Source organism: Apostichopus japonicus, chromosome 18, assembly GCF_037975245.1.
Source record: "Apostichopus japonicus isolate 1M-3 chromosome 18, ASM3797524v1, whole genome shotgun sequence".
NCBI classification, from domain to species: domain Eukaryota; kingdom Metazoa; phylum Echinodermata; class Holothuroidea; order Aspidochirotida; family Stichopodidae; genus Apostichopus; species Apostichopus japonicus.
Genome location: NC_092578.1, coordinates 10,440,561 through 10,463,546, shown reverse-complemented (window position 1 = coordinate 10,463,546; position 22,986 = coordinate 10,440,561). Strand labels below are relative to the sequence as shown.

General features: G+C 36.9%; 1 protein-coding gene across 3 annotated transcripts; it reads right to left on the bottom strand.

Annotated features, from left to right (window-relative positions):
* Window positions 1-8,549: 8,549 nt before the first annotated feature.
* LOC139958676 (kelch-like protein 12) lies at window positions 8,550-22,475 on the bottom strand. 3 transcript variants are annotated; one of them, XM_071955940.1, is made up of 6 exons: window positions 22,337-22,475; window positions 17,978-18,952; window positions 16,433-16,795; window positions 13,598-13,713; window positions 11,981-12,090; window positions 8,550-11,509 (listed from the first exon to the last, which is right to left on the bottom strand). In XM_071955940.1, exons 2-6 carry the CDS (start codon window positions 18,945-18,947, stop codon window positions 11,266-11,268), a joined length of 1,803 nt encoding a protein of 600 aa, XP_071812041.1. In that variant the 5' UTR covers window positions 18,948-18,952; window positions 22,337-22,475; the 3' UTR covers window positions 8,550-11,265. The 3 variants fall into 3 exon arrangements, with proteins under 3 accessions (XP_071812041.1, XP_071812040.1, XP_071812039.1); XM_071955939.1 differs by having other exon boundaries at window positions 22,149-22,437; XM_071955938.1 differs by having other exon boundaries at window positions 22,159-22,437.
* Between the last annotated feature and the right edge of the window lie 511 nt (window positions 22,476-22,986).

Genomic DNA, 22,986 nt, shown 5'->3' with positions numbered 1-22,986 from the left:
ACAATAAGGTACCCAATTACATCACTAAGGGTACATAATTTCTTAGCAGACAAGTAGCCAATATCAGTCAAGTTTGCATAGAAATGTTTCCAAACCAAAAAAATTCCTTAGTCATAAGGTCAATGGACTTCAAACTTGGTGGGAGTTTGCCTTGACATGGAAAATAGTGCTGCCATGACTTAAAATGTCATAGGGTCAAAGGTTAAAAACATGAAAACAGCAGTTTCAGCATATGCACATACCAAAATGATCAAGAACCTTCAACCCCATGTAGGCTATGGGACTCATATTGTTAGTTCATATCATACTAATGCAGAATTTAGGTGGATTTCCTTTTCAAATTTTCACCTCTATTGACCTTCACTAACATATCTTGAATGACGTTGTACTTGGTATGTGGATATTACCATTGGCGTAGGAGCCCACTTTGATTTGGGGGGGGGGGGGGGGGCTGTAACGACTTGCCCGAAAAATATAACCAAACTGTTACTGTGCATAACATATAGGGCATACATCGGTTATTACATCGCATGCCAATAACATACAATCATTTTCCGTGTTACTACCCTTCCATATTGTTTATAATTATTGGGGAAGTGGTTACAATAATAATGATAATAATAGCATAAGTTTAACCATTGAAAAACACATTGCAAATTATTTAACTTTCAGTAGGTGCCCGAAAAATTCACAGCATATTGCCCGAATTTTCAGGAAAATTTTTGGTTGGTGGCTACAGCCCCCAGCTCCCCACCCCGCCTCCTACGCCTATGGATAGTACCACAATGAATACAAGAAATTATTGTTTTCTCACGGTGGAGAGAAAAGGTCATTTAAGGTCAGTGGAATACTGAAACATAATCACCATAACTTCAGTAAAGCTTCTATAAAATCCATACATTATATGTGGATGCCCTGTAGTGGATACATACAAGAACAGTGTTGTTATTTCTTGAGGTCAAAGGTCCATTGAGTTCAAATGGTCAAATTAGGAAACTTTGTAAACATGTTAACGCCGAAAATAAAGAATGGATGTGCTTGATACATGAGTCTTGAGATGTGGATTGACGATTGATTAAAATTGAGCTGAACTATGTTATTTGTTATTTTCGTGTTAGAATGTCGTTGTGTCATACTTTCCTTCCAAGTGTTTTTATACATGTACATGTCTTGTCGGTGGGTCCAAAAGGAAGAACTCCAAAACGAAGACCGAAGAAGGAAGACTTGAGACTTGGAAATCTCCAAACAGAAGACCTCCAAAACGAAGACCCGGAAAACGAAAACTTTCTCAAATATCTCTTTCACTACATATATTCACGACGCCTTCGGTTGATTTACTTCCGGGTCTTCCTTTTTCGGGTCTTCCTATTAGAGATTGCCATAATAGGACAATCTCTAAAACGAAGACCCGGAAACCGAAGACTTTCTCAGATATATTACTTTGGTACTCCGATAGCGTCACTTATCGTCTTTGCAGATGTATTAAAACTGCACGACAACCAAAAACAACCTCGATTTATTCTCTTAATGATAGCTATATAAAATAATATGAATAAAGTACATTCATCTCTTCCGTACTTGTCTATTTTAACAGGTCAGGGTAGTATTATATATACTCTACAGTATTGAAATGCCGGAGTAACGCTGAATACCATTGTCAAGGCCGTTGGTTGATTTATTTCCGGGTCTTCCTTTTAGAGATTGCCATAAAAGGGCAATCTCCAAAACGAAGCCCCGAAAACCGAAGACTTTCTCAAATATCGTACCTTGGTTCACTCTTAGCGTTAACATTCACCTTTATCTGTTCAACATGTACAAAGTAAACACTAGGCTCGACATTCACATCCACCCTTGATTTATTGAGAATGTTTTTTTCAGAATGAAATTTAAATTACATAATATAAAAGAAATATACACCCATCTCTTCAGAACTTGTCTTTGCTGTCATTTCCACAAATATTATATATACTGTACAGTATTGACATGTGAGTAACGCTGAAAGCCATTGTCAAGGCCGTTGATTGATTTACTTCCGGTCTTCTTATTCAGGGTCTTCCTTTAGAGATTGACATAATAGGGCAACCTCCCAAACGAAGAATTTTCTCAAATAACATACCTTGGTTCGCTGATTATAGCGTTAGCATTCGGTTCAACATGTAAAAAACCACTGCTCGACATCCACATACGCCCTCGATTTATTGAGAATGTTTCTTTTATGAGAGTTCTAGGAAATAATATAAATTAATATGTATTTTCATCTCTTTCATGGGCGTCAATCCAGGGGTGGGGGGACGGGGGGACACGCCCCCCACATTTCGATGGGTGGGGAAAACAATATCAAATGTCCCCCCCCCCCCACACACACATTTGAAAAAGAGTAGTGTCTATTTGGTTAGGGCATACACATCTCAGGATTCATATCATCGAATATCACTCAATGTTGCTGAATGGAGAATTCCACCAGATCTCGTGAGTTGGTACCCTGAGCTCTCCGACAATCTTAAGCTTAGTCTGTCTTTCTTTCGAGGCCAGTTCCAGTCGTCGTCGGTTGAAGGGTATAGATAAATATTCAAGTCGATGAATCCAGCGGTACGGGCTATGTTTGGTGAATTCGAAACTCTCTTGCGGTTGCTCCTCGTCTCCTCCGCCAGTTCGACGGAAGCCGAGAGATCTTTTAGTGCTTTGAGGCGTTTGAAGACATGGCTACGGAGCACCATGACTCAACAGAGGCTGAACCATGTGATGGTGTGCCATACTCACCGCGAACGTCTAGCCCAGTTGAAGCCTGAGGAGTTAGCAGAGAAGTTCGTTGGTTCCTTGAATTACAGACGCCGCATCTTCAGGCGATTCCAGTAGAAAACTATAGTGGGCTCCGTCAATATCATACTAGATAGCACTTCATAGCTAGAGCCAAAGCTTGTACATAGTTGTTGTTTAGTTGTAGATGGTGTTTCAAAGACGGTGCCCGTTCCCTAATATTGGGGAAATGAAATAGGGAGCATATTCCGTGGCAGCGCATCCCATTTTACCTTGTTGTTGAGTGATACCGGAGTCTACTCCACAGTGAGAACATTGGGTACACGCAGGGACGTCGCTACACCCCCTCTATAGAGGGGGTGTGGGGTGTCTAACCCCCAAACTTGGTAAAACTGACGATAGTTGGAAAATTGGAGTCGGAATTTCCGACTGTCGCACTCTAGTTTATCTAGGCCTATTCATTTATTCCTGTGATTGTGCATGACCTAAAAATTGACCTTTAATCTGTCATATTTACCACGTTTTCCTTGCCACTTTGAAAAATTGTATCTCGCGATTCTTATACTCCACAGTACAAAACTTCGTATGATTTTGAATACTCCAAAAAAAAAATGCCTAATAGAACTACCGTCATAGGCGTAGGAGCCCAATTTGATTTGGGGGGGGGGGGGGGTTGTAACGACTTGCCCGAAAAATATAACCCAATTTTTTCGCGCGCTATACGTGCACGTTCCACATGTTAATGTGCATATGATATAGACATGCATCATCGCATGCAAATAACATACAATAATTTTCCGTCTTATTACCCTTCCATTTGGTTTGAATTATTGGGGAAGTCGTTACAATATTAATGGTAATATTTATATAAGTTTAATCACTGAAAAACACATTGCAAATAATCTTTCTTTCAGTAGGTGCCCGAAAAGTTATCAGCATATTGCCCGAATTTTCAGGAAAATATTTGGTTGGGGTGGGGGGGGGGGGGCTAATAAGTTTGTGAAATGAGTGCCAGTGGGTACAAATGTATCGAAAAAAAGTTCAGAACAAAAGTGCAGTCACGAAAGATTGGGTGTCTGACTGACACTGACCGTATCGTTGACGAGTAGCGCGAGGGTGGGGGGGGGGGGGTACAGAGCAGCAGTCGGAATTTTCTGTCTTAAACCCATCCAGTTGGATTTTCAGCCACTACCCCCCCCCCCCTCAATCATCAGGCCTTAGCTACGTTCCTGGGTACACGGTGGTTACATAGTACGCTCCGACCAGAATTCATCCGATTACCAGATGCAGATCCACCTAGCAACCGAGGTAACTTGCGTGAGGACTCCAACGAACAACCACTGATATATTTTGATGCCTTCATCACTTTAGCCACCACTCACATGAGACCTATTCTAAGTCTGACGATACATGCGCTTGTGCGAGGTCCTGAAACATATTTAAAGTGGTTTGTCTTGCCATCCTTGTTTCAAATTTCATAGAAATGTATTTTTGTAGACCTAGCAAAATATTTAAACTGACGCAGTCCCATTGGAAGTGTGTCACGGGTGGCATTAAAAGTCATTGGTGGTTTAACATGCTGGCGTATGACGACTTTTGGCCAAATTTGCGCTAAGCTCAATATACGAACTCGGATCTGGGCTGTGCCTACTTAGTTAGTTATTTAAATTATTAATAATGGCGTATGAGGAAATGCACCATTTTGTGGTATGACTCTCAGGACGGCAAGTCGAGAAACTCACATACACGCAGTCGCGGCGGATAGCTTCCTTCGCCTATATGTCCGGGACATTATGTCCAACATCGGACAGCGTTCCTATAGGCGAGGGGTGGGCAACCTACGGCCCGCGGGCCACATGCGGCCGGCCAGTGATTTTTTGCGGCCCGTGAGATGTCTCAAGGAAAAGAAAAAAATCAATCTATTTTACATCATCACAAAAAACGAACTAGCTGCTTAGAATTTATCTGCACTAATGATGCTGTCAGGTAGGTCTATTATCACCATTAATTATCAATTGGACTACATTGACATTATGTTTTTGTGAATACAGATTAGTACACACACCTATTGCTTGAACGTCCTCGGAAGCAACGGTTTGAAATCAACAGCAGGTCGTTGGTTAGGTGCGGCCCTGTCAATCTTTCATACCTAAAATCTGGCCCATTCATTCAAAAAGGTTGCCCGCCCCTGCTATGGCCTATATCTGAGGCCCTGGGGTCATTCCTTTACCGACTTGGTGCAATATAATGTGCCCATTTCGAAGTTAATTTATTCACAGATTGTTAGTTGTCATGGGTTCGAACAAATGAGGGGTATTTTATGCTGAAACATAGGCAAAATGGGGCTGGGGTTCCACTTCGCCACATCATTTGTCAACTTGCACTGGGTTCTAATGTTCATGTCAATTGGAATCATATTCCACCAAAAATGAAGGCCGCATGAACTTTATTGCAGATATCCTGAGTCACGAATTTGTCTTTTTCTCCCGAAATCACGCAACTAGATGGCTGCTACCCTGCCTGACAAGTGCCATCTCCAGCGATCTGGCAGGTATTCATATCTGAAATTTTCTTGGTACGCTGCGCGCCAACCGATGGTGGCGCTCCGCTTAGATAGTACTTACGGCCGGAATACTCGAATCGATTACGTCCCCCCCCCCCCCACGTTTCAAATCGGATTGACGCCCTGCTTCCAACCTATTCTATTTTTCAGGTCAGCGTGGTATCATATTTAATATACAGTGTTGACATATTATTAGCAACGCTCAATACAAAACACTGCTCGATATCCACGTACACTCTTGATTTATTCAGAATGTCCTTTTCCTTGTTTGGATCTTCCAGTGGCCGGACACGCATATACTTTCCAAAAATTCTTTTCTTTGGTATGCTGATGGCGTTGCCACGCTTTGTGGGCTTTGCCTTGTACATGCAAAAATACTGCACGACATCGTCATATGCTCTCAATATAATGAGAATTAATTTGAGAAGTTAAACATGTTATATAATAGACTAAATTAGACTTAAACGAGATAGACTAAAACATAGTAAAATAAAAATAGACTAAAATAAAATGAAATAATTTCCCCCAGAATAGATTTGCTTCGTGTTGGATAGAATATGGTATGAAATTTTTTCGACAGTGTTATGTGAATGAGTTTTCTTAGCGGGGAGGGGCAGGTGCCACAAGTCATATATCTTGCCCCTCCACTCGCCCCCCCCCCCACAATGACATTGGTTTGCAAAACTTGTATATTGGACGAAAATTGCCTTTAATCTGTAATTGACGGGAATTCTCAAATTCATATCAGCCAACTGCGTCTTATATATTATCCTATCATTTTGCAACGAGCCCCCCCCCCTCCCCTCCCTTCCCCTCGCCACACACGATATCCAATTACAGCTAAAAATATATATTTTATTGTACAGGTAGCTATATTATGAAGAATATTTTTTCATTCGAAAAATTGTGTATGAAGGTAGGTATTATCTTGTGTGCTAATTTTCCGACCAAATGTGAAAATTGCAATATGGGTAATTAAACAATGCAACATGGCTTTGCCAATTTTATATTAAAATATAACTAGCTCTACATTAGTAAAACAAATAATGTTCTATCTTTTTCGTGATATACATTTGGAAGTTATGGTCATTTTGCTGTGTACGTCCATAACCAAAATTTTATTGTTTTTACATTTTAAATAGTTAAATTTTTCTGATTAAACTTAAAAATAATAACCAAAGCAGACTTTTAGTGCCAAACATTAACACCCAAAAATTAAAACCAAAATTTCAGTTTTTATGCGAAAATCTTGGTTATGGACGTAGGCTACAGATTTATGTACGTCCATAATCAAATTAACATACAGCAGGTAAGTAGAGATCCATTGTCCTTTTTTGAGTCACTTCCTCCCAGACACTGCTTGGATAAGATGATGTTTTTATACAGATGAGTATTTAATTGTGAATTACAAGAAATGTAGATTTTATCTATCTTTGAATCCCAAGTTATTGAGGCTGTTTTACTTCTATGTAATGAGAATGGTTGCCATCATTGATGAGAGTTGAGACACATAGAATAAGCAGGATTAGACGTAGCTGACTTGTCTTTTTCGTCATTTACTTGATGAACGTTCTCGCCAGGGTTGGTCCTTCCGAAACCTGATCATCCCCTATGTACTTAACTAATTACCCATCAACTGTCTCCAACCTCATATCCTCATCCAAATTAATAATACTAAAATCAAACCTATTATCACCTACGGAAGTATCTGCCTCCAAAGTCGCTCAAATTTTCCATTTAATATTATTAATAACAATGCAATTAAAATTTGCCTGAACATCCCTAGGTATATCTCTACTACAAAGCTGCTTGAACCCTCAAACAAAATCCATCTTTTTGACCAGCAAATTGCTTCTAACAAAAACTATTTAAAAAACACCCTTCTCCTCGACCCATTTAATCAAAATTTCCTTCTGAAGTATTCCTTCTAAACATTTTGCAAAAATTGTTGAATTGCTCAGATGGAACGAAGTGAACAATTGAACATTTTGCAGAAAAATGTTGAATTGACGACATATGATAAGTTGTCAATTAAACATTTTGCAGAAAAATGTTCAATTGCTCAGTTAAAGCAACTGAGCAATCTAACATTTTCTGATTCTTGACAAGATGTTATCTTGTTATCTAAACAATTTACTGAAAAATGTTGACTTATTGAGGCAAAGTTTTCTTATGTTGATGGCACTTTTAAGCTTCTGTAGAGTACAACTTTTTGCGCGCAATGAGAGTACACTTTATGACGTACTAAAGCCTATGAGACTTCGTTCGCGTAATTTTATTTGATTCTACGGAATCAATCTTTGGTGCGGTAAAATGTGATATCACTGTGCCCCATAATCTAAGATCATATTTTTCTGAAATGCCCCCTATGTTTCAAAAATACAGAAGTCGGTATTGATGATATTTGAGAGTAAATAGATAAGCACACTGAATTGCATAATTTATTAAAACATCCGCGTAGAACGTTAATTGGCAGTTTTCACGGTGAAAAGATTTTAATCGCCACCTCACTTTTGAATTGGTACTCGGAATCACATACTAGTCGTTACGAAATTTATCAGCTTACGCAGTTTGTTCCTAATGCAATATTTAAAAGCCTTGGTGAAGAGGTCAGTGATTCCGATGTGACAGTGATAAGGATATCTCAAAAAGTATCCTGGGCGACACCATGAAGTTTAATACTAGGTAATTTGGCAAATGGAAAACTGTCAGTAATAAGGAGAAACAATTAGATGTTAAAGTTTGTACTGACCAGACAGTATTTCAACATGTAAATGACCCTTTCTTTAAACATTTGACGCAATTGTATAGACAACCTGTCATTTTCAATTCCAACGACACATAAATCATTGTCGTCACATGATCAGAATTAGACAGTGCATAAGAAGTTAAATAAGTTGGGCTAGAAAGCCGGCAGGCTTAGGGACATGTCTTTATGGCTCCCTGGTAGTGGTTAAGGTGGCCTAGTATCTGAGCAAAGGGACACCGGAAATACAATTGAATACAAGTCAAATCCACAAGTTTAGTACCTGATGCTCCATGCAAGCTTCTGGAGATAAATTTTTTTGAAGGATCCTGGCAAATCATGTTGTGGCCAGGTCTGGTGCATCCCTAGCTCAACTGTAAGTTTTTCTTTATTATAATTGTTCCTGTTCTTAGTACATGGGATGAATGAGAATAGATAGTAGAAATTAAAGTAAAACTTGAAGAGAATAAGAGAGAATATATATAGACGTTTGCAAAACTCAATATTTTACTGATGCTGCATTTATAAACAGTTTGAATGGTCAAGTATTTACATTCATATTAATTGCATTTCATAGCTTATTTCATTCTTGTACACTACTATTGTCAGCATTGAGGTACTGTTAATTACACATGAATACACATACTACCTGTAAAGATAGTCAGTCACAATCTTCTCAAGTTGTGCACATAGGTAAGTCCATGAATGAACCTTTGAAGGTCTGCAAGGTATTGACAATGACTTTAGATTCGTTTGTACCATTCTCTTAATCAAGATGCTTCCACCACAAACAAACTGAACTACATGATGAAGTTACCTACAGCATATTTACCATTGTAACGTTCAGCCAGTTAGTACCCATTTGAGATAACTTGTTGAACCTCAGGGAGTGTAAACTGATAGGAGGCTGAAGTGCATGTTTAAAGTGCATGAGTAAAAACTCTGCAGCAGATTTCATTACTTGAATGTCAGCTATGTTTTGTTGAAGACCTATAGAGCCCCTTCACAGAACTAAACTGAACTAAAATTGACCAAACTATGCTCACCATAGAGAAAAAAAGAAAATCATAGCATTGGAGAATTCACAGATTGATTGTAGCTTTAATTTTGGAGTTATCATGTTTAAAAGGTTTTAAAAAGGCTTTGATGCCTGCTGACCTCATGTGACTTTTGACCTCTACCAATTTTAGTAAGGTTCTTGCACTCACCAAACTGGATCTACATACTAAGTATGAAGTTCAAGAAAGATGTACTTCTTGTATTATCATGTTTACAAGATTTTCAAACTTTGACATATGTTGACCGCAAATGACCTTTGACCTCCACCAATTCAAAGTGGTTCTTGTACTCAACGAGCTGAATCTGCATACCATGTATGAAATTCAACAAAGAGGTACTTTTTGAGTTATTGTGTTAACAAAGTTTTCAGGTCTCTTGGTGACCCCAAACGACCATTGAACTTCACACAAAACAGATGGCGTGTTACTGTGTTTACAAGTGTCACATACATACACACACAAACACGCCATCACCATCGCATAGTTTCCTTTTGCCTCCTGCAAGGAATAAAAAAGATATTCTGCAGCAGATAATGTAAGACTTATGGAAGAGAAAAATATTCCTCACTGTGAGTTGAAAACCCCATATCAATATCTTGTCCCTAACTCAAGATGTTGTTTCATTGAATGGAACTTGTTTTTAAAGGATAAACCCTTAATTCTTCCCGGGAATAGATCACAGTAGGTGGTCTGTGATGTCAACGACAAATGTTCTTCAAAATCTCTACATTTCTATTATAACCTTCTTGTTGATTTATTCTTGAAACTTGATACATTTGGAATGTTTGTTTAGCTGTAAAGGTTTTTTGTATTTAGCATTTCACCGAACTGCAACTGTGTTGTAGAAATATCATTTTTTTCTGTGAATAAGTGAGTAACATATTATTAAGGAACACAAGGCATTTCTAACTGAATTACTGTGATGATATTATTCACTCAGTTGTTGCCAGATGAATTGATAAAATACCACCAAATTTGAAAATTCATATCTTCTTTGTACAACATGCTGTAAGGATGCCCTTTGAGGTTGAGTTGTACAAAATTTCCAGCATCGTTATTAATCAATCATCCTCAGCGACCAGAATATCCCTTCAAAGTGACTTTGATTACACCAACATACAGAGAATAGTTCATGTGCCACATTTAGGGAGTACTGTCACCTGTGACCATCCAGAAAGAGATAGAGCCAAACCAAAGGGAAAAATAAAAAAAAAAAATAAAGAAGAGATCATCAAGATTCATGGAAAAGATTGCTAATATGTTATGTCATAAACATCTCTGTTGAACACTCATACAAAAAAACTTGTTCCTTTCGGTACTTTGAATTAAGACAACCTCTGACAAGTCACATCCATTATCACAAATTCCGTTTTAACTTTTGATTGTTTATTACTTTTATCCTTACCAATACATGCCTTTTTGTTTTAGGTTGGTACCTAATTTAATCAGTTTTACAGCACTATCTGTAACAGCTTACACTTATGTAGTATACTATTGCAAAATGTCAGCTCATGGTGGTGCACTACACTACTAAACATTCATGATTGTAGTGAATGTAAACTGTAGCAGATAAGAACTACAGTGAAACAAAACAATGAAGGAAAATAGTCGCCAAGGGCTAAGTTCCAACTTTGGCAATTTAGCTGAAAGAATTTGTGAAAGACAATGTTTAACATGGCCTCCTTTACCATAGAAACAGTAGGCAGTAACTCATATACCTGAACCTTGAAGAGGCATAGCTCACTAGAAAAAATGCATTTCAGCTCGGTCAGTACACATGCAGTACTCAAACTGATTTACCACCACATTATGCTCAGAATAATAGCTGTTTGTTTTCTTTTCATTTTAAATGGATAACAACAACCAAATTAAACTTTGAAAGAGCAGTTTCCGTAAGTTACGGCTCCTGGGCAGGTTGTAATATATGCTTCTAAATTTTGGAAGAAAATAGTTCATTAATATGATGAAACAGTGCCCAGAAGTTACATGATCTTTTGCAGATAACTTAAAGTACTTCCTGAGGTAAGGTCCTTTGAACTACATTCTTTTCAAAGATACAAAATTTCAGGTTTGACTTTTGACATTGAATGCAATACTGTAGACACATTAAACAACTGATTAGTTCCTGTTGAAGGTGTTTACTACCTGCCAGCACAGGATCCAAACCTGTAAATAGCTGATGGCATCTTAGAGACTACCTTCCATGAATCTTCCACTTCATCATAACGTTCAATTGTTTCTAAGTTGGTGCTGCCATTGCAGCCACCAAGGGCATAAAGTTTCTGGTTTATAGCAGCAAGTCCCAGTCCACTCCTGGGATTGCACATGGATCGTACATGGTACCACATCTTCTCATTTGGGTTGTAATATTCCACTTCTGAAAGGCTACAACAAAGAGGAAAGAGTTGCTTGAATTGAATGATGTATCAATTTGGTCTTAAGTTATGTAACTCTCATGCAACAAGATAAACTTCAAACTTGTTGTATAGGAAAATTTATGTCAATAACCTTACAGTTTTATGTAGATTACTTAAAGAGTACATAAATTTGCCAGTGTATGGAAATATTCCAAAACAAATTGCTGCCTTCATCATACTAGTTGACACAATTTAGAGACAGAATGATCATGTTCAACAACTGAACAGCCTGCTTTGAGACAAATCCAAGAACATTTTGTTGAAAACATTGGCTACAGATAATTCCATGAAACGATTTCCTAGCAGAACAAATATAAGTTCAACCTTTAACTCAATCAAGGATAAACTACTTTACCACAGAATATTGTCTTGGGTAAAACTGATATAAAGTTGGCTATATATAGAGACTATATAAAAGACTGTAGTGTTTGACGTTTACCTTCCACTAGAGCCACATCCACCTACGACATAGATTCTCTCTTTCAGTACTGTAGCTGCCATCATGGATCTTGGTGATGTCATTGAAGTTACTGCCTGCCACTCTTTTCTCTGTATATTGAATAATGCTCATTACAAGTATGTGTCTTCTTAATTAACTGCTAGGTTTACTTGCCATATTGTTTCAGTTCTTAACACAACTTTATGCACTGATTTTTAGGAATGTTTTTTTTTATAGGGGATTGGATACAAAAATTTCATAACAATGCAGTTTATTGGGTTAATTAATTAACTGTTGAAAAGTTGCACGTCATCAAAGAAATCCACTATGAAATACAAACTTTGTTGAGGAAATAAGACTTGTGAAATATTTTGACTTCTGCTAACCTTAACAACACAACAAAAGAAAGAGACTTTGTACTCATTGTGGTAATGCAGCATGCCAAGCATGACACTCCCCTTGTAAGATATTGGAGCTGACAAAGTTTTTAGATTTTGACTCAACTTACATCACATAACCATTAACCTATACCAACTGAACTTAATGCACAACATAGGACCAAGCTATGATGCAAGTATAGACATGTTTACAGTAACCATTCTTTAGAGTAAGAGATTTAAAGATTTTGCAATGATGTGTACTCACACTTAAAACACTAGAGACCTTGTTCTAATTATGGGCTTACTGTATGCCAGGTATAATAGAAAACATTCTCATTCTTGAAATACCTTCTGTACAAGGTTTTCACCTTCACTGACCCCAAATGACCATCCTCCTGTTTCCTAAACTAGATGGCATCATAATGCCAGTATATGATCAGTGTATAATCTCCCTCAAAGTTATGATTCTTCAGATATAGGGCTTTTATACATACTTTACCCTTTTTTTAAACTCAAATGATCATTGCTCCCACCAAAAAAAGTGAAACACTTTTCTAATTTAATCATAAAGTCAGTTTTCACCATATTTTGTATTATTTTCTGTTATGTATTGACTCTTAATCCTTGTTCAATGAATCATATTTCAAGAGCAATAATATAAATAAACACTGTGTGTTTAGTTTGTGCTAGTCACATACTAAAAGTAACACTTGCCAAAATTCCTCCTCTTGAGATATGTTACCAAGGTTTTCAGTGCTTTAACCTCAAATTACATTGACCTCCATCAACACCTCTGCGATTGTTGCACAAGCTAAGGACTATTTATGAAGCAAGAGCAACACAGTCCTTGAAATGTAAATCTTTACATTCCTTTATCTCTTCTGACCTCAAACTACCTTCCCCTTCACTCTCCCAAATCAAAGAGCAACGAGGATCATGTTTTTATTATGGTTTAGGCATTGCCCACTTTTGATATTGAGCTTAGAAGATATCTCACATTTTGACCACGTCGACATGAAATGACCTTGATCTCCACAAAAAACTGTGCATTTGTCGCAGAAATCATACAGATCTTTATCATTGGTTGAAGGTTTTCACCGACGAGTTTCTGATAGAGGACGTTACTGTTGAGGATTATATTGAGTGTCATCCGTGTTAATTATCATGATCAGAATTGTACCAACATTGTAGCACAGAGAACAGACAAGATTACATCAAATAAATATATGAATCTTACCATAGGATTGTAACACTCCACAGAGCTTAGGTCAGATGACCCACTGTAACCACCAATAACATAGACACAGTCTTCATAGGTGACCCCTGCAGCCATACTCCTAGATGAACTCATATCTGCAACAAAAGGAACAATTTCATGGAGTAAAATGTTTCCTTGATATATATTGCTAAAGTCAACTCTATGTTTGTAGATTTATTGGAACCAAAATTGTTCCACTAGTTCCACTGTCTAACTAGGATGAAATGGCCATTGCACTTCACTAACAATGATAGGGATTTGGAACTCACTAAGGAAATCCTCACACAGGGTATGAGATTCATCCTGTATACCCTACTTGGCAAATTATAAGACTTCCAGACTTTGGCTTCTGACCCACAAGAAAATAGGGTTCATAAAACTAATATGCTTAGAAAACATATCATCCAGGTTTCCTGCCTTGAGATGCTATGACAGCAATACTTCCAGACTTTGGTCTCTGCTGACCTCAAATTACATTTGATCTCTAATAAAAACCATGGATTTATCTACTTAATATGAGATCTCCAACTAAGATATCCTTCTTGAGAACTTTTATTCACAAGGTTTTATGAATTTGACCTACAGTATGCTTGCCTCAAATGACCTATAGAATAAGCAGAAAACCCAAACTTACCCTACTTACTTCTGGTTCCTCCACTTCCATTATAGCATATTTTGAACTTTGTTTATTGTTATTTCATCATAATGTGAGTAAATTGCTCATTGACTCTGTTACTGTTTATATATATGGAAAGTGGAAAATAAACTTGAACTTGAACTATTGCAGTAATCTGATTGACACAATAACTGAGGAAAATGTTTTCTAAATAAGAATGAGGACATCAAAGCATATCAGATCATTTGACCATAGTAAAGATATCCTTGTGAATGTTAATAACAGCAGGGTCACTACTGAAGAGAGCAAAAGTTCAAATCATGTGACCATTAGTGACATACAACCAGAAGGCCAAATGGTTCAGTGCTTCCTTTCCAGATTTCACATTGGAATACTTAATGTAACACTGCAGACAACATTTCAAATAGTGACCATTGCCGAATCATTGGTCACACAACTTGGCCTCTTTCACACTATCATATAATTCCAAACGTGTCACCCTTTCTTGTACAAAGTTTCAAATGTTTGACTGGCAACATGCATAGATCTGCTTTGGAATTAACCTTAACTACAGTATATCAAATGAGCAAATTGATTTGTATTTTAACACATGCTAAAATGTAACCAAACATCTGACTGTAGCCCATTTTAAGCAAATGTTTTGACAATTTATATCAACTTACAAATAAATTTCCATGTAATTGTCAGTCAAACCTCAAAGATTTGAGCCTTAATTTTTTTCATTGGTGGGCAATCCTCCATAAAGTTATCGTCCACTTGACTTTCTGACCTTCTTGTGGCCCAAACTCACCAATAAAAGGGTGCAAGGTCTGAATAAGAGAAATAGCTATATACTACAAGCCTGCAAACAATTTCATGCTCTCTATTGACCTGAAATGACCTTTGACTTCCAAAGTTATATGATTATTGTACTCACTAAGATGAATCCAAGTTTGAATCTCATATGCTCATCTAACGATCAATTTTGGAATTATTGTGCTCAAAAGATTTCCAACTTTGACCTCTGTTGACCTCAGTTAACTTTTGACCTCCATATAAATAATGACAGAGTTCTTTCACTCAGTAAAACAGATCCACATATCAAATATAAAGTCCATCCAGGCTTGGCTTTTGGAGTTATTATATTTACAATAATTTCATAGACTTTAACCTATGTTGAACTCAAACAAGTAGGTCAAGACCTTTGACCTTCACCATTTTCAATAGGGTTCTTTTACTCACCAAGGAAAATCTACATATCAAGTATGAAGTTTAACCAAGTTGTCCTTCTTGTGTTATTGTGTTTACAAGATTGGTGGACTTTAACCTCTACTGATCTCTTTTTTTTTGGTTTTGTTTTATGTCATCTTTCTGGAATACTGAAAACTGGGTTTCATGTTAACTACTGTAATGGGTGAACTATTGGCACATCTTGTAAGAAACTTAAGCACATGTTGGTAAGCGACATGTTAGCTTGACTTCTACAAAGACATAAGGTGGATCCATATGCCAAGTATAAAGTTCATCTAAGCTCTGGTTTTGAAGGCCTTTATAACATTTACCATGATTTCACACCTACCTGTAGTGACTTAAAATGACATTTAACATCTATAAAAAGCAATAGGGTTTCTTACACTTGCTAAGGTGTAAACAAATGCCAAACTTTTATGTTCATCTGACACTCCTTTTTGAGGTCACCTTTCTTACAAGTTTTCAGACTGACCACCACTGAAAATAAGTGGGTTTTTGTACTCAATACAATACTGTAGGTGCAAATACCAAATTAAGAATAAATTACCTTGCATTTAAGGGATTTTCAGACTGTGACCTTAGTTGACCTAATATGACCTTCGACCTCTACCAAAGTAGTTGAGTTCTTGTAGTCACTAAGGTAGATCAATTTGTTAGAATGGAGTTCATCCAAGCTTTCTTAAAAGTTTTCAACTTTGACCACCACTTAAAACAACCGGGGCCTTGTGTTCACCATGATAGAGGCAAAACCAAGTATGTTATTAAACCACTATGCACTTTTTCAGTTATGAACGTAACAAGACCAAGCATCATACATGCACATACACCAATATTCCCCAAAGCAATGGTTCTTTTTGCCTTTGGCAATAATACCAGAAAATTGATACTTCAACATCAATGCAAGAGAACTTGACATTGTTTGAGCTCCCTGCAGAAGCATTTCATACCTGCTATTGATGACCACTCATTAGCATGAGGATCATATTCTTCAGCTGTTGCTACACTGGTCATCCCATCATATCCACCAAATGCATACAATTTCCCTCTTAGCATTGCTACAGCCACACTGCTCCTTGCAGAGTGCATGGAGGCCACTGTCCACCAGGTGCCAGTCTGAATATTAAAGCTCTCAACATCTCTCAACGGGGACTCATTTGCCCCTCCCACTGCAAAGATCTTGTTTTCAAAGATAGCAACACCAACACCACGTCTGGATGACTTCATAGAGGGAAGGCTTACCCAATTGTTTAGAACTGGTTGATATCTCTCAAATGATCTAAGCGTTGTGCGACTTGGCCTTGATTCTCCACCTACATATAAGAACATAAAGCCTCAATTCCTGCTGTTGCTAAAAATTATTATCTTGTGGAAAATTTCTTTGCCAACTTGAAAAGGTGCTATATTTTTTGGTTGTTTGTTCAATATAATAACTTCAATGAAGTACCCAAGCCCCCATATAAACAAAGTTTCATGCATGGTGTTTGCCATCAATTTCCAATTAGCCATGAGGATTTCAAAGCAGAAACACTATACGAACTGCATGCTAACTTCACATTTAAAGTTTAATTGTGAAGGAACTAAATGTAAGATTTAGCATACTGTGAATGTAAGGTAACCTATATTAGCACGGTATTATCCTGCCTTGTGTATAAATAGAGCTGTGTTTTGCCTTTAATTTCAGCAAACCAAATGGATTCTCTGAAAATAGGATTACCAGTCATTAAATCAAGATTCTGCAAGATTTTTCAACACACCGAAGTTACTCAGTAAGAAAAGGTTCAATTCAATTCAATAAATTTCATTCAAAGCTTTTTTGTACAACTGAATAAAATCAATAACTTAAAAGTAATTCATTAGATCATGGCTTCCTAACAATCACATCAAAAAGTTGAACATAACCCTTCACACAGTTGGAATAATGCTTTCAACATTGAATTGTTTGAAGAAACAAATTATGAGATGATCATTTGTTATCTGCATCTTTCTAAATGATAATATTATACAAAAAGACTGCTGTTTCTCAAACGACTTCATTGTTACAACTTTTGCCTTGATCACCAACCTTACAAATAAGAATGACAAAATCTACAAATATACAGTTAGAGTTCTATACATTTTCAATAATAGTATGAAGAACGGAATGAGAAACGCTGTACTACTCAAATATAGTATGAACAGGAATGGATTATATTTCAACCAATGAAGCACAGGTGGTGGTTTTTATTTCTCACTTGTAACATTTCTAATGCACCTTCTTTCAGTTTGCTCCATGCCACTAACTTAAAAGACTGAACCTTCTTTAACAAATTGCCACCACATTCTGAAAATTGAAAGACAGCATGCAATTGATATGCTGATATTGTTATTACTACAAGAACTGTTATATACATTTCTCTTTCACAATATGGAGGCACAAAACAAGATTTTTCTTATTGAGTCAGGATGCAAAGTTAGTAGCAATACTGTACACATTCTACACACCAAATACTCACCTATGACATAAATGTACTGACAATGGTTGAAGGAGTCTCTGGGAATAGTCCTTACATTGACCTCCCAGTGCAAGCCAGGATAGAACTCACTTGCATGGAATCTTCTAGCTTCATCAAAGAAACGATGACATCTCGCACTAATGTCAGTTATTTTGTCCCTAACAACTCTACTGTTGAGAAACTCCCATGCTAGGAGTGGTAAACGTACATATTCAAACACATCCCCCACAAACTGCTTCCTAGCATCCCAGTCATGTCTCAACCAAGTCATAACAGCCTTGTAAACTTCCTCTTCATTTGGTACATTCAAGGAGTCATGTTCTATCAACTTAATCAGATCCTTGGAGCTCAGTTGCAAAAATTCCTCTTGACTGACAACTTGAGTAAAATTTTGCCGGGCAAAGGACTCCGCAGCTTGTCTTAAGTCAAAGCATCCATGAGATTCAGCAAAGGTTTGAATTCCAAGGCAGTTTGAATGATGGAGTTGTGTTTTAAGGAAATCACAGCATGTACTAATTATTGGCTCTATTTGCAACAGACAAGCTGCATTGAGAAGAGCCTGAACATTGTTTTCTGTGAGGTCTAACTTTCCTGAGTATGCAAAATTGACAATTTCCTGAATAGATTCTGAGTCATGCTCACAGAGTGTAATTGTTTCTTCTTGGCACTCCTTCAAGTTACTTGTAAACATTGCATTGAAGTAGGGGCTACAAGCTGCCAAAACCAAACGGTGTGCATGAATGGTTTGGCCTTGAACCAAAAGGGCCACATCACAGAGTGTCTGCCTGGAATGCATTTCTCGCATCAGTGTCAGCATGTTTAAAGCATGTAGTTGTCGCATTGTATGTGAATCTTCTAGTTCACTACTGCTGATGCAGCCATCCTGGAGAGCAATTGAATGGTTCAATTTGGCTGATTCAACAGCCGTGCTCTTCTGGTACTTCCTGGGAGTGTCACCTTCAAGTTCCATTTGCACTGGAAGATGAAACAAAATGAAGCACTTTGTTTTACAGTCATACTATTCTGAATCAGTTGCTGCATTTCCTTTATTGCAATTCATTTACCATGTAATCATGAAATGTTTACATTTTGGCATCATTTCAACACTGATAAATTGAATATTCTGTAGGTGCTACAAGCATGAAAGTATTCACATGAAAGTATTGACAAACTACAGGAACATGCATAAGTGAATATAGTTTGGAACAAACACTGATAATTGTTTTAGAAATGTGTTACTTAGATTATTTCAATTCGTCATGGTATACCCATGTACATTATCACCCCTATATTGGCCCAAATGGAGAAATTCTATATTTTATAAACAAACGACAATCAAGTTCCACAGGACGCACAAAACTTTGAAAAAGTGTCAATCACTAAAAATCAAAGTTAACTTGTTCAATGCAAAAAACAAGTATCCTTTCCTTATCAATATATCATATAGCCATTTATTTCTCCTTTGCCAATTTTCTTGGCCATCCCAGTTTTGTCCTCAAAAATTCTGTGGGGCACTCCCCCATGCCATCTGGTCACACCACAAATTCTACTTTTGTTGATGCTACAGTGGTCCAGATGGAAAATTTCAACATTTCATCTCAAATTGTTTACTATTATATCTCAAAATTTCGCCTTTTACCTTAATAGTCTTAACTTAATTCTAAAATATTCCATCTTTTCTTCGAAATTACCCACTGTAATACCAAAATTATTGCTTTTTAGCTCCAAATTTCAACTTCTTTCAATGTTTCTCTTGAATTTCTTTTTACACAAAAAGAGATTATTTCAAAAGTGCTCAACTCCAAATTTATTATATTTTATTTCAAACATTTTACCTTACTGTATTCTCCAACTTTTAACTTACTTCTGAAAATGTTGACTAGTACTGTGTCTAAATCACATAATATCATAAAGTTTTCAGCTAGGGAACATGAGTTTTTGTGAATGTTTGCATTAAACAAGATGTATTACCACTGTTTCTTGAATAATGCACATAATAAGGAAATATGGATGTAAAATTATATTGAATGTTTACTTTTGTAAAATAAGATCTATTCTTTTTGCTATTTATGGTACTTTGTGTTGGTTAAAATTTAACTTGAACACCAAAAAGCTTATTAACTCATTGCCATGTTCAAGAGGTAGGAGCATTACATCCTCTTACCATCCTGCTAATTTCTCAAACCCCAGCAAACATGTGTACTTGGCTGCCATCAGAATATGTTGTTGGCATTGAAAGCAAGTACCCTTGCTACAATCCTGTTGGTTTGGTGAATGTGATTATGGTGCTTTTGAACTATGAACTGGTTTCATCTTTACTACAGTGTATCCACACTGTATTTGCATTAAGAACCAGTTAGAAACCTTTCCAATTATTATCATTATTATGTTAGAGTTAAGACTAATTAAGACATCTCTCTGAATGATCCAAACTGTTTACATGTATAATGAATCCAATTTCCCAAATTTATTACTACAATTTACATCATAGTCATCAGAATATTTTACACTTGTGATGCGTGTCACATTTTCTTGTCAAGTTAGTCATAATCACATTATTTGTTTGGGTGGGGAATGCGTTCCTGGCACAAGGCACTTTACAATCTGGACGTCACTACCGGACAAATTTGCATAACAATGTTTGGTATTCTTAGTACCTTATTTCTTCATTTATCAATGGAGGTTTCAGCCTTCAGGTCACGAACCTCCAGTTCTTTTATCTAACATTGATAGGTGACAACTGTTATTCAGTACAACTTCATGCTACAGTATGCTTTTTCCAAATGAGTAAATATCAACTCGGAAAAGGAAGGGTTGGGATTTAAATTTTTGGTTTGGGTTGGTTCTAAAAGTTTAAGTTTTTTGTCAGTTTTCACGTAAAACTTCAATTCTTAATTTCTTTTTTGATGCATTACTAGAAGATGTAGATAAAGTCAATGCGGAGACAGAATGGGAGGTGGTCATTACCAAGAGTAATGACATACAACACTACTAAGTAGGGATGGGGCCGATGAGGGTAGGTTGTTATGGGGATAACTTAACGGAACCATACATTTTACTGGTATAATTTCGCAGATTGGGTATCTCACTTCTAAGGCAGGCAAAGTAAGTTGGATTGTCTAAAAACAACCAATTTTTAAAAAAATATTTTCAAAATGAATTATGGAAATCACTAGACTACTGAAGAAAAAGTATCTCCTTCCATTTTCGAGTTACAAGTGATGTTGTGTTTGTAAGTCTATTATGGAAAAGGAATGGAAGCCAGTCCATATACTACGCATGGACAGTAATGTGTATGGTGCATTTGGAACTTAATTGGATTACAACATAATAATGCTGTTAAACCTTATTCTCCTAATTAAGCTCAACTTGAACTCAGGCCATTGTGGTAGGCTTACCTTTTGGTTACTAAACAACCAAAATCAAACATCATGTCGGGACAGTAGTGCCGCAAATGAAATGGTCAGAGGGGGAGGGGGAATTATAATTGTTTCCCCAAAATTAGTATACAGTAGTTAACTCCAGATTATAGTTGACAAAACCAAAAAGAAATGAAAAAAACTAAAATATAACATACATATAATGTAGTAGTGTGATCCATTATAGCTTTCAATTTCTGCTGTACTAATGTGTGCATTTTTTATCATCTTCGATAATAAATGTCTGTCGTACTTAAGAAATACATACAGTTATAACCTTCCAAGAACTAATACTTAATAGGCCTAGTTGTAAACCCGACGTTTTGGACTCTTTCCGAAGATATTGACTCTGACGTTTTTGTCAACTTCGACAAAATAGCCTATACAGGCTATAGTTTAGTTAGACTTAGGCTAGTCATTGTAACTTTTGTTAGTGCTCCTTGATTACTCAGTTGCAACTTGATTAACACTGACATTTTGAAATTCACTTTCACAATAAAATAAATCATGAAAAATATAGAATTTTTAAATTATGTTTTGCAGAAGGGTGGAAGTGTAACCCGAACGTGACGTAACGCTAATATACAGTAGGCAGGTGTTGGGCCTACCCCTACGATAATATAATTCTGCATCTGAAGAAGATCCTGTTAGGATCGAAACGTCAGGCCCACTTAGGCCTACTTTTACACAATAATGATATGGTTAAGGCTTGTAAGTTGTAGTATTAGTACAACTAGTAGTAGTGTACGTACGGCTATTTACCAAATTAGTGTTAACAATAACATCAAAGTCACTGTAGCAGTGAGCACCTATTTGACCTCTTGGAGAACACGGCCTTTCTTCCTACACGGTATACGTTACTGATGGACAAAATAGGTCACACTCCTCAATATGTGGAAGAAGAACGACATTTTTTTTTATAAATGGGTCGACTACTAACATCGTTCCCTGAGTTTACGGGTTCAGGATAGGCTATCTTGACTTGAATCAGGTGTTATGCAATTCACACATGTCATGCTACCAGGCTTGCTGCATGCACTGCACTGATGTTTTTTCTGCAGTGTACCTGCAGTTATGGCTCGCGAATCAGGTAAAAAGTCGTTCATCAAACATAACTGAAAACAAGTTCGTTGCAGCTCTCGCTCGTATGGCAAGCCGTTTTAACATTTACCTCGCAATTCGACTTAAGTCGAATACATTTCACTTATGTGGAATTCAATTTCACTTAAGCAGAATACTATTTAACTTAAGTGGAATTCTATTTCACTTAAGTGGAATACCATTCCACTTAAGCTTAATTGTATTTTACTTAAGCTGAATTCATCAACTTGTCACTGCATTTTACTTGAGCTAAATTCTATTTCACTTAAGTGGAATTGCATTCCACTTCAGTGGAATTGTATTCCACTTAAGTGGAAATGCATTCCACTTAAGTGAAATACAATTCCACTTAAGTGGATGCATTTCCACTTAAGTGAAATACAATTCCACTTAAGTGGAATGCATTTCCACTTAAGTGAAATAGAAATGTCCATTTCCACTTAAGTGAAATTGAATTCCACTTAAGTGGAATACATTTTACTTAAGTGG

Bases quoted from the DNA above. Each gene is read 5' to 3' on its own strand.
- LOC139958676 (XM_071955940.1), bottom strand. From the start codon at position 18,947: ATGGAACTTGAAGGTGACACTCCCAGGAAGTACCAGAAGAGCACGGCT. The intron at 16,796-17,977 runs GTGAGTATTTGG...TCTTATATGTAG, and splicing joins TCAGTACATTTATGTCATAG to GTGGAGAATCAAGGCCAAGT. The intron at 11,510-11,980 runs GTAAACGTCAAA...TCTTTGTTGTAG, and splicing joins GGATGTGGCTCTAGTGGAAG to CCTTTCAGAAGTGGAATATT.